Below are 12,915 nucleotides of genomic sequence, written 5' to 3' on the forward strand. Positions count from 1 at the left end.
CTTAATTTATGTTGTATCTTACTGTATACGTTTTAAATTAATTTTGTTGTAGATTTAATTTTTAAAATAAAATTTAAAAATGAAAAACATAATCTATTCCAGTGAGAAACATCCACATGACTTCCCTGTCCTTAATCATATGAGGATGAGTATTAAAATGTATTCATAAGTGTTTTAAAATTAACTAATTATTTGGGAAGGACTGAAATGAAAATTTAAGTTTCGGTTGTGTGGATTCCTATATACATTAATAAGTCAGTTGTTGGTAACATCTTATAGGTTAAAATAAATGTCACCCTGGACATCCACTGACTTTATGCTTAAAAAAACTCTTAGCATTTCTAAAGCAGCCAAACTGACTTTGCAGACACACAATCACCCCAGCTGTGGCATTGTCACTTTGTCTGTTTCCTCACTTGATCATGCCCCCCCACAGCATGGATATATGTATAAATACATAGGGTGTAGTTATGAGCATTCTCTGTGGAGTAGGAGCAGATTTTGATCTATTAATCTTCAAGGTTCCACCACATTTTGTCCTTTGCCCCCTGCCTTAATTTTTTCAACTCGCTTGATGTTGTGAAGCAGCTCAGAACTTATTCTGAGATCTTTAGAAAAAATGTAGCAGGTAAAACTTTTGCTCTCTTAAATGAAGTAAATTGAAAGAAGTTTATAAATACCGACTGGCCTGTGAGTTGGTAGTAATGTTTTTAAAAAGCTGAGTCATTTATATATTTCAAACTGAAAGAGACTAACACAGACTTTCAGCGTGGTTTCAGAAGCACCATTATTATTTGGTGAACAGTTGGTCTGAGTATGGTGACATGATTTGTCAAACAAAGGATTTCTGTTTCACTGATCAGAGTGTGCTGGGGAATGCAGTAGCAGAACAAGATAATTTAGAGGCTAAGTGTTTCCTCCGTTTTTTTCACTTCAAACTTCTTTACATCTCTCTTTTGTGTTTGCATGTTTTCTCTGTTCAGGTTGCAAAATAAAGGCACTGAGAGCCAAGACGAATACATACATCAAGACCCCTGTCCGTGGAGAAGAACCCATTTTTGTTGTTACTGGACGCAAGGAAGATGTAGCCATGGCTAAAAGGGAAATTCTTTCTGCTGCTGAACACTTCTCCATGATAAGAGCTTCACGCAACAAAAATGGCCCTGCTCTGGGAGGGCTGCCTTGTAACCCCAATCTGCCAGGCCAAACAACAGTCCAAGTCAGGGTGCCTTACCGTGTTGTCGGGCTGGTGGTTGGTCCGAAAGGCGCTACAATCAAAAGGATTCAGCAGCAGACCCATACCTACATAGTTACTCCCAGTAGAGACAAGGAGCCAGTCTTTGAAGTTACCGGCATGCCTGAAAACGTAGATCGTGCTCGTGAAGAGATAGAAATGCATATTGCCATGCGCACTGGAAACTACATTGAACTGAATGAAGAAAATGATTTCCATTATAATGGTACAGACGTGAGTTTTGAAGGGGGAAACTTGGGATCTGCCTGGCTTACTTCCAACCCAGTGCCTCCTCCAAGCCGCACCAGAATGATTTCTAATTACAGAAATGACAGTTCCAGTTCTCTAGGAAGTGGCTCTACTGATTCCTATTTTGGCAGCAATAGGTTGGCTGATTTCAGCCCAACAAGTCCATTCAGCACAGGCAATTTTTGGTTTGGCGAAACATTGCCTTCTGTGGGTGCAGAGGATCTCGCAGTCGACTCTCCTGCGTATGACTCCTTGCCGACACCTTCACAAACCATCTGGACACCATTTGAACCCGTGAACCCGCTCTCCACGTTTAGTAGTGAACCAGCTAGTAACACAAAGGCTCCACGGAGAGGGAGTCAGCCCTCCACTCCTCGCCTCTCACCTACATTTCCTGAAACCTTAGAACATCCACTAGCACGGAGAGTGAGAAGTGACCCACCTAGTACAGTTGGGCAAGTTGGCCTTCCAGTCTACATCCCTGCTTTTTCAAATGGTACCAACAGCTACTCTTCTTCCAACGGTGGCTCCACGTCTAGTTCTCCTCCAGAGTTGAGACGGAAGCACGACTGCGTGATATGCTTTGAGAATGAAGTAATTGCTGCCCTGGTTCCATGTGGCCACAACCTGTTTTGCATGGAATGTGCCAACAAAATCTGTGAAAAAGAAGCACCATCATGTCCAGTTTGCCAGACAGCTGTTACTCAGGCAATTCAAATTCACTCTTAAATATATAGAGATATTATATATGGACTTTTTAAACTCTTAATGGCTTGGATGTAATGGTACCCCCTAAGTAAACTTATAATGAACTCAGACTGTTATTGGGCTTTCTTGAGATTAGGCTAACCTTGTTTGAAAGGCATGTACTATTTTCAAAAAGGCTTGTACAAATTAACACAGCCTAGCCAATCTTCCTCCGTTTTGGTTGCAGCTATGGCACCTGTAGCAAAATTCTTCTGGAATCAAAGCTGTAATGTGGAAGAAATGTCAGGAACTTAAGATTAGTTTCAGGACAGGAGAGAGTATGAGTGCTCGTAGGCTTTCAGATAAATGTTGGCTATGCATTGTTGGTAATAAAAAGTGAAAAGCCTGGTACAGCCCTAAATGCAGAAACTGTCAGTTAAGGGGGAAGGGTACAAAAGGATTATCAATGTATCAAACACACTTCCAATGCTGCCTTCTTTACACTGCCAGTTTTTCAAAACAGGTTTGGGGGCACTTCCCCCCCCCCTTTTACAACATAAGCTTAGCTTATCTAATGTTGCAATTAATTTTTGTGATGCAGATTAATTTCCTAGCATTCAGTGAGTAGCATAGTGGCAATTTTTATTAACAAGATCATTGTTCATAGGGGACATGGGGCAGGGGGACAAGATGGCATGAACTGACCACCTTCTCATCCCATATGCAAATGGAGCATCTTAAGAGAATCAGGAATGTGCAGGTCTTCCATTACTGTAGGTGTAAGAAATTCTGCCTTACCTTGATCAATGCTACAGAGACAGGAGCTCCAGTGCATGTACAAGACTTTCACTGCTGGTAGTGGCTTCCCCATGCATTTCAAGGAAGGGCACCGATCTTACATGTTGCTCTTTTCTAGATGGACTCCATTTGTGAAAAGGAAGGGAACCGTTGGGTGGGGGGAGGGGAGTGATGGGGTGCCATGTGTGCATCAGACCACACATAGAATTCATGTTGTTAAAAGCTGTGGTGTTTCCATAACAATTGCAGTCTACTGTGTGTTCACCCTTCCATCTGCTCTAGCGGTTAAGGGGGGCATACATCAGATAGGGGACAGTTGTCCGGTTTTTGCACCCATTGTATCTGATAGCAAGGAAGATAACATTCCACTGGCTAGCTTGATCAAGCTGTTCTTAAATTAAGTATTTTAGAGAATATCAGAGTTCAAAAATGTGAATCATTTTTATGTTTCAGCTGTACTTGCACATTATGTGAAGCATGTGTTTTTATTTTTAGTAACATAAGGGGGGAGGAGTTGCATCCACTCTCTTATATCATTCATGAAAGCAGCAGTGACTGTGACCCAGCAAAAAGCGGTTTATCTCATTTCAAAACCACATGTCCCTGTCTCAAGGAAAAAACTAGATTCTCTCTTTCTTCATTCTCTCTGTTTTCTTTACATTTCAACCTGTGGATGTATTTCACTACTTCATCCTCAGAATGTTCCCAAATCTGTGCTGGCATTTGAAAAAAAAAACACTCAGAAGTTCTGATGGATTTCTTTATTTTTTTACTTCTCTCTCTCTTCCTTTGTCAATCTTTTTTGTTTTGTTTTGAGCAATATTTTCCCAACCTACAACAGACGTTTTCTCAATATAGCAAATTCTATGTGTATTGAACTAGTAAATATACAGAAATCTTTATTTTTTATTTTCACTTGAAAGAGTTACATTTCGTATAAAAAAGTTTACAGATAACGGTTTTTATTTTATGATTTTTTTTCAGTATAAAAGTTGCCTTGATGGCATATTATTATTACTATTATTATTATTACATTATGAGATACATAACTTTAATGCCAACAGCTTGTAGGATAGTTTAAATGTCAGTATTGAAATCTTAATCTTTAGCTGCAGTCTTGTAGATATGAACAATCTCATTCACCAAGCATGTATTTTGTATTCTCTTGCATTGTACACTGCAACTAATAAGCCAAGGAGTCGACATACTTTAGGTGCGTGTACTGTTTCTATAAACCACAGACTCAAGAATGACAAAGCGCTCAGTATAGTTTAGTATTTGCTAATTTTACTACACTCTTTTTGTTATGTATATGTAGGGAGGTTATAGGGATTATAAATTCAATTTGAGTAAAGTTTAAAAAAAACATATATTTTATGATAAAGGGCCTTTAACTTATGATGGCCAAAGCACTGATATTATATATTTGCTGTAAAGAGAATTATAAGAGTTTTATTTTTCTGATATTAAAAGTTACTTAATAAAGACTTGTTTCCATTAACTCGAATGTTTTCTTGGCTTTGCTGTTTTCCTAGTTTGTTGTTTTCAGATAGTTCTTGCACTTTTGTTTATAAGTCTCTTGAACAGTTATTTAGCACAGTGGTCCCCAACCTTGGGTCTCCAGGTTTTCTTGGACTACAACTCCCAGAAGCCTTCACCACCACCTCTGCTGGTCAGGATTTCTGGGAGTTGAAGTCCAAGAACATCTGGAGGCCCAAGGTTGGGGACCACTGATTTAGCGGACATACGTCACCATGGACACAGGTGTTTCGGAGCCCAAAATCTGGAAACTGAGAAAGTAAGAGGAAAGTAACAAATAGGGATGAGATATCTGGATTTCTCTTGGATTCTGAGTTCCTAGAATTCTCTGGGAATTCCCCAGGCAGAATTCTGTGAGATGCAATCCAAAACCAGAAGTCTGCAAACCAATATTTCTTATCTCCATGGATGTCTCCTTCAGATTGGTTCTCTGTCCTAAAACAAGGAAACTGTTGTGGTGCTTCCTGGGAGGGGTATTTGGGGGGGGGGAACCCTCTATTCAGCCTAATGGGCAATGAGATGCCTGTTTCAGCTGCATCTGCCAGAATTCCTGGAGAATTTTAGAAGTTAAGAGTAAAAAAATTCAAAACTTCCATCCCTAGCAGGGTTGAGTGCTATCAAAGGCACATATTTAAGGCTGTTTACATTTGGATATCATAAGGATTGGAACTGGTGGTATTGGTGATGAGATTTGAAGAGGAGGGGAGAGAAATATGAGAATTCCATACGTATTGGAAAGTCAGTTTTCAATATACAGTGGGATCACAGCCATGTGATCAAAGATGACAAAATATAGATAGAAGCATTAGAAATAGAGATTGGACACAAGATATTGTTTTCAGAGAATTAGTCATTTTTGTGTGCTTCAGCAAGAAGCACCTCAGAAGCAAAGGGGTGTGACGTCTTTTAGACTAATGAATTTGTTTCATTGTGAATGCCCATGGATTGTAATCCACTTCTTCAGGTTCATGAACAGTGCTATTGCTAAACAACAACAAAGTATTCAAGTATATAAAGTCCAAGAACTCAGAAAAGATGACATGCAGCAAGCTAGAGTACGTTGTCACACTTGGATCTGTCCGTTCTACCACCACTCTGCTCAACCCTTGCAAATGCAGCAAGCTAGAATACTTTGTCACACTTGGATCTGTCCGTTCTACCACCACTCCGCTCGACCCTTGCCCATCCTGGCTAATTGGAAGATCTGGCAGGGGGGTTTGCACCTGGGTCCAGGAGGCCATGAACATCTCTTTGAGAGAGGGAGTCGTCCCTACCACCTTGAAAGAGGTGGTAATTCATCCACTCCTTAAAAAACCTAATCTGGACCCAAGGCTGGTGGTTAACTACCGACCAGTAGCAAACCTCCCTTATTTGGGCAAAGTGTTGGAGCGGGTTGTGGCTGGGCAACTCCAGGCGCTGCTGGATGAAACAGATTTTCTGGATCCATTTCAATTGGGTTTCAGGCCTGGTTTTGGTACAGAAACTGCCTTGGTCGCCCTGTACAATGACCTTTGCAGGGAGAGGCAGGGGGAGTGTGACACTGTTGATAATCCTTGACCTCAGTGGCTTTCGACACCATCGACCATGGTGTTCTTCTGGATAGGCTGGCTGGGTTGGGAGTTGGGGGCACTGCTTTATGGTGGTTCCGCTCCTTCCTGGCTGACCGTGTCCAGAGGGTGGTGCTGGGGGACAGTTGCTCTGTCCCATGGCGTTTATGTCATGGGATTCCTCAGGGCTCAATACTGTCCCCCATGCTATTTAACATCTACATGAAACCGCTGGGAGAGATCATCAAGAGGTTTGGGCTGAGAAGTTAGCAATATGCTGACGACACTCAGTTCTACCTCTCGTTTTCCACCAATCCAGGTGAGGCGGTTTCTGTCCTGAACTCATGTCTAGACCTGATAATGGATTGGATGAGGGTTAATAAATTGAAACTCAATCCAGACAAGATGGAAGTGCTGTTAGCGGGTGCTTTGCCGGACAGGTTGGAGGGCCATTTCCCTGCCCTGAATGGGGTTACACTCCCCTTAAGGGACAGGGTCCACAGCTTGGGGGTGCTCCTGGACCTCAGTCTAACACTGGAAGCCCAGGTGGACTCGGTGGCCAAGGGCGCCTTCCTTCAGCTATGGAAATTATACCAGATACGGCCCTACCTAGACAAACGGAGTCTCATGACAGTTACACACGCACTGGTAACATCTCGCATAGATTACTGCAATGCGCTCTATGTGGGGCTGCCTTTGAAGACAGTCCGGTGACTGCAGCTGGTCCAGAATCAAGCTACGCGGCTGGTGTGTGATGGGGCTGCTAGGGAACATATCAAGCCGATTCTGTATAAGTAACATTGGCTACCAGTTGCTGCCCGAGCTCAATTCACAGTGCTTGTTTTGACCTATAAAGCCCTAAACGGCTTGGGCTCTGGATACCTGAAGGACCGCCTCCTTCCATATGAGCCTACCCGGCAGTTAAGATCTAGCCAGGGGTCCCTTTTGAAAGAGCCGTCCCTCGAGATAAGAGGGAGGGCTTGTAGACAAAGGCCCTTTTCGACAGCTGCCCCCAGACTATGGAATGCCCTCCCGACTGAGATTCATCTGGCGCTGGCGCTGACGACATTTCAGCGCCAGGTCAAAACCTTCCTGTTCCAGAAGGCTTTTAATTCAAATAATATCAGCTGTGGGTCCGATGGCAATTTTTAGAGTATATATTTTATTTGCATTTTAATTATTTTGTCCTTTTATTTTGCCTTTTTATTGTATTTTAAATGTTGTAAGCCGCCCAGAGACCTTTGGGTAGTGTGGGCGGCATATAAGTTAAATAAATAAATAAATAAAATAGAGAAGAAAAAGTACAGAGAGTGTTACATCCAGTCATCCAAGGTAAAAATAAATGGAAAAAGAAGACAACATTACTTGCTGCACACCCTTGGAGACTGATTGCGATACAGCACAACATCATTGTTCAAGGTGGCTACATCTAGAAGATAGCACAGCTGCCATGACACCCAACATCTGGTAAGAAAGAGACAGTGAAAAAGAAAAAGTGAAATTATATTGGCAAATAAGGTACCTGTAGGCAATTGAGGATCACAGAAGGTTGCAGATGGCTATCAGCACCCCAGATTTGCCATTCCGGGCATTGCTGTATGCCCAGCTCAGTGCACCTTATGGTGAGGCCACCCCTTTCTGTTACAGACATGCAAAGGGGAACAAATCTTGAGCAAATCTGGGCAAAGGACGATCTGCTCCAGCCGGTTGCCTATTAGAATTCAACAAATGGGACATGAGCACAAGAGCATCCAACTTCCCCCCCTTCCAAAAAAAAGTCTGAAGCCCTAATATGTACACCCTCTGAATCAGAGTTGATACAGAACCACCTTGGCTAATCACTGATAGGCCTCTGTTCCAAGAAGCTGGCCAGTTCCACTTTTAAAGCCATCCAAGCTGGCACAGAAGACTAATAGCAAGTGTCTCTCAGACTTGTGTGCAATGTGAAGTTCCTTTTGGCTGCCTGGAATCTCCCTCAGTGTAGCCTTTTGGGGTGACCCTGGGTGTACTATGTGTCTCAGTATCCCCTTTCACCACACATTTGTTAACTGTGTACATTTCAATCATTTCTCCTCTTACTCTTTGACTGATAATATCCTAACATTCTCCTTGAACCACTTAAAGTATGCCAGCTGTTCAGGGCCGTACAAAGGAAGCATTATTGTGGAAGACTAATTTTAGTTTCCTTCAATACTTTCTTCCTGCGTTTTCAATTAGCATGTTAATGCAGTGCTGGGGAGATCAGTCAAGTGTTCATTAATTGCTATATTGCTAATGCTACTATTAAAGCCATTCTGTGCAACTTAAATAACTTTTATTTATGCACTTGGTAATAATTATATTTTTCAAAAACACCACTTAGCAGACCTGGCAGAAGGATGTTAAGTCAGTTTCACATTCCTGCAGACTTCTCTAATAAAATTGCAGAGTAGAGAGGCATACCCTTAAATTACTTTCAGGTGTTTTAACTCTTAAAAGAAATCTAGTCTCAGGCAGGGGAAAATTAATTTTAGAACTTTGCACATTACTGTGCAATATTATGTAATTCTTTCTAAATGTGCAAAGATGTGTGCTTTTTTTAGCAATAAAAGTATATGTCTATCTTTGATACCATAAAAAAAGAATGCCATTTTTTTCTGCATTGTAAACATAAGAATGTAAAATGTGTCAGTAATTGCAACAAAAAGAATCAGAGTAAGAATTTGTCAGAACATTTGTCTTCCTTCACAATATGTTGTGTAACTGATCTCTCGTCACTCCACTTTGGATTTTTAAAGAGCAGCAAACTTCACATATGGTGTTGTTTCCTAAATGGAACCGACTGTTCTCTTCCGCCAAGGACTGAATAATATGCAACCCCTGGAGGCCACAAGCACCACTAAGCACACCCCAGAATTTGGGGAGGGGAGTGGATGGGTTTGAGAGTCCCCTTGGGCTCTGTAAGGAGTGGAGGGGCAATTTTGACATTTTATTCTTGAAGGCTTTCACAGCCGGGATCTGATGGTGGTTGTGGGTTTTTCAGGCTCTTTGGCCATATTCTGAAGGTTGTTCTTCCTAATGTTTCGCCAGTCTCTGTGGCCGGCATCTTCAGAGGACAGGAGTCAGTTGTAGCTCACCAGCCTTCTCATTCTGATTCAGTGAGGCTTTTTCCCCACCCAACTTTAAAGAAATTCCTGAAAGGACTCCAAAATATTCGCACCCCCCACGGCAACACCCTCTCCCTCAGTGGTTCTTACAACTTGTCCTCAACATGCTCACTCCAACACCCTTCAAACCAATGGCTACTTCCAAACTCAAATTACTTTCTCTAAAGACATCCTTTCTTGTAGCAATAACATCTGCCAAACCTGCCAGCAAACCTGCGGCCCTCAGATCAGATCCACTTTTTCTTCAATTTCATCCAGATAAAGTTACCCTCTATTTTGCCAAAATTGTTTCTGAATTTCACCTCAGTCAACCATTGATTTTACCAACTCTATTTCCATCTCCCCCCACACCCCTCGAGTGCATGCTCCACATGCTTGATGTAAGGTGCTCTTTGGCCTTCTACATTGATAAAACAAAGTTATTCAGAAAGTCTCCAAAGCTTTTCTTATGTTTTCAAGGCCCTCATAAAGGTGCCCCCGCTTCACCTCAAACTATTTCTCGCTGGATTGTTCAAACTTTATCATTGGCCTATGAGCTCTCAGACGAGACACCTCCTGAACATTTTAAAGCTCATTGTACCGGAGCGCTCTCAACCTCTACTGCTTTCCACTGTGGAATAGAGCTTCCGTCCATCTGCCGTGCAGCTACATGCTTTACTCCAGTGATGGTGAACCCTTTTGAGTCCTAGTGCCCAAATGGCAACACAAAATCCACTTATTTATTTCAAAGTGCCAATACTGCAATTAAAACCCAAATGCTGAGGTTTTAGTTTAGAAAAAACAACTGCTCCTGCACTGCAAGGGTTAAATGCTTGTATCCCCCCCATGGGTGGTATTAACAAATAAATACTTACTGGTCCTCCAATCCCCCATTGGGCTAGACCGGTAATAGTCACCATTGCACCCCTCCATTGGACCACTGCACCAGCAGAGCAGAGTGCCAAAATCCGGAATCGGAGAATGGGTAAGTATTTCTCTATAGCTACTTATGGCTCGTGTGCCCACAGAGAGGGCTCTGTGTGCCAGCTACGGCACACGTCCCATAGGTTCACCATCACCGGACTCCATCGACTTTTGTGAGGCACTATTGCCTTGATGTGGATGCTGCTTTTGGCAGAACGGTCTTGACATCTCTTCTACCGTGACATCCTACCATCTGGTAAGTGAGCTTGTCAGCCACCCACTTGTGTGGATTCACAGAGGACCACTAGAAGAACCATGGTTACAGGTAGGTAACCTCTCATTTTGGACTACAATTCTCAGTTTTCCAGGCAACAAAGGAATTCAGTATGCCTTTTTCTCTGCTACCTGTGAGTATGTGACTTGTTCCAAGGGTGGTCCAAAGTACACCTACCCCACTCAAGCAAATCCTACAGCAGGAAATTCCAGGTCACTTAGGAGGTAGCCATGTATGTATCCCCTCAAAAAGATGGCACAGTTTTGAATAAAATATGTACATGCTAATTTGTATCTATACAGTGGTGCCTCACATAACGGGCGCCCCGTTTAACAATGAATCCGCATAGCGACAATGTTTTTGCGATCGCATAACAATGTTTCCTATGGGGGAAAATCGCTTTGCGATGATCGGTAAGCTGTTTCACTTACCGATTTTCACATAGCTATGATTTTTCCCCAGCTGATCGGCAATTCCAAAATGGCCGCCGGGTAAAACAGGGACGGGTTCCTCACTTACTGGGCAGCTAAAATGGTTGCCGTATGGAGGGTTTTTGCTTAAAAGGTAAGTTTTAAGCCCATAGGAACGCATTGAAGGGGTTTCAATGCATTCCTATGGGCTTTTTTATTTCGCATAACGACGAATCTGTATAGCGACGATTTTTGCTGCACAGATTATCGTCGCTATGCGGGGCACCACTGTATACTGTACTAGTTGCTTTGTTTTGATTATCTCAGGGTTTTAGACATATAAAAGAGAAGTCATTTACCAATTGTCTTCTGTGCAATTCTCAGTTAACTAAAGTGTCACTGCCATTGTCTGCAAAAGATTATTTACCAGCATTACCTTCCACTATTGCTGCTTCCCACTAGCTCCCCTTTAAGAATTTCTCCACTTCCCAAGTACCATTGGAACTATCCGTTCTTCTTCGTGGTCTCTGCATGAACAGTAATGGGTTTGATTTGCGCTTGCGCAGAGGTTTCTGGAATATTCTAGAGCTTCATGATACGTTTGTCAAGGACCAGCCCCCTAGCCTACATGGTCCACCCATCTTGGTAATTACCTCAGTTCCTTTTTGCTGCTGTTGAGCTCTCTCCTCTAGTCGAGCTGCCGTTCGTCTTTGTCGATATCTAAAAGAAAACAATCCTTTCTTCGACTTTCTACAATCAAGGAAATTGTAAGAGACTTCTGTAATTTCCCCTGATCAACCCCCTTCCCCTTTCCCCACCATTTATGGCCCCTCTTCCCTCTTTCAAGAAGTGCACTTTGTGCTCCAACAAAGTCCCCCTTTCAGACAGCCACAATCTCTGCCTTTTCTGTCTCACCAACCTTCCACTTGTCAATTTTGCAAGAACATTACCAAGCAAGCCCTTAAATTAAGGCAACAGTGTTTTCGATAGTTTCTTTGGGAACGTTCTCTACAACCTACTCAGACTATGGAATCATCTCAAACACCCCAGCCCCTGAGACAATCTCTGGTTCCACCTACTACTTTTCCAACAGCCAAATCGATCCCTAAAACTTCACAAACATCAAAGTCCAAACCTCCCAATTGACCAAGTCCACCTCGTTACCGAAGTCTCCTTTGGTATCAGAACACTCTAAATCAAAGAAAAGAAAGAAGTCTACCGTCGACTTTCATCCTCGTAGACCGGTACCAGACCAAGCACTGCTACAAGACCAACCTACTATCCGTGTGGACTCGTCAGAGGAGACCCTTCTCCCTCCTGATCAACTTCTGTCTCCACTGCTGGCACACTCTCCATTTTCTCCAATTGATCACCATATTGCCTACATCAGCACACTCAAAGCCCCGTGTCCACAGTTTGCTCCATCTCGATGGGTGACTCCGAGTCAGTATATCAGGCACCCGACATTTCTCCTGCCCGCAAGAGGTTGAGGAAAGCCTACCATACTGGTGATTTTGGTGCCAATCCCGTATGACCCATAATTCCAACTGGGTCTTTGGCATCTCAAGAGCCTTCCAGGAGATACCAACACTCCAAACGGGTCACACTCTATGAGCCTCCACAGTACCATGATCCTACATCCAAACCCTCCCAACATCGAGCATATCAGTATTACCAACCTGAGCTCAACTTCGGACCGTTGACACTCTCAACATAGATACTACTATGAATCTAATGTCTTAGACTTTTCTCCCTCTCCTTGGTATCGACACAGTACCAGGACTTCTACTGCTCTTCATCGGACGATGATTCTGTACTGCCTATCCTGGTACTAAAACAACACAGAGGTCGGAAGAGACAGCAACCTGAGCTTCCTCAGGATCAGCCTACAGTACCGAAAAGATCTTGGACCTCCATTCCAACGGAAAGATCTTGGACCTCTGCATCCAACAATCCATTCCTCAGCCGTCGGTACAGGCGATCACCACTTACGCTGGTCTCCAGCCTCAACCTTCCAGTACCAAACAGTCTCATAAAAACACTCCAAACATCAATCTGCCTCTGTATCATTCCAACAGGTTCCATCAAGATCTCATCCTCATCTTCCAGAATCTATTCCTACTACACC

General features: G+C 42.9%; 1 protein-coding gene across 1 annotated transcript in view; it reads left to right on the plus strand.

Annotated features, from left to right (window-relative positions):
- Nucleotides 1-4,469, plus strand: part of MEX3C (mex-3 RNA binding family member C) — a 45,853-nt gene extending 41,384 nt beyond the window's left edge. The window contains exon 2 of the mRNA XM_020811053.3: nucleotides 984-4,469. Within this exon, the coding sequence (XP_020666712.3) occupies nucleotides 984-2,212 (1,229 nt within the window). The 3' untranslated portion in view covers nucleotides 2,213-4,469. The remainder of the gene's footprint in view (nucleotides 1-983) is intronic.
- Nucleotides 4,470-12,915: the final 8,446 nt, after the last annotated feature.

This window comes from Pogona vitticeps, chromosome 2 (assembly GCF_051106095.1).
Source record: "Pogona vitticeps strain Pit_001003342236 chromosome 2, PviZW2.1, whole genome shotgun sequence".
NCBI lineage: Eukaryota > Metazoa > Chordata > Lepidosauria > Squamata > Agamidae > Pogona > Pogona vitticeps.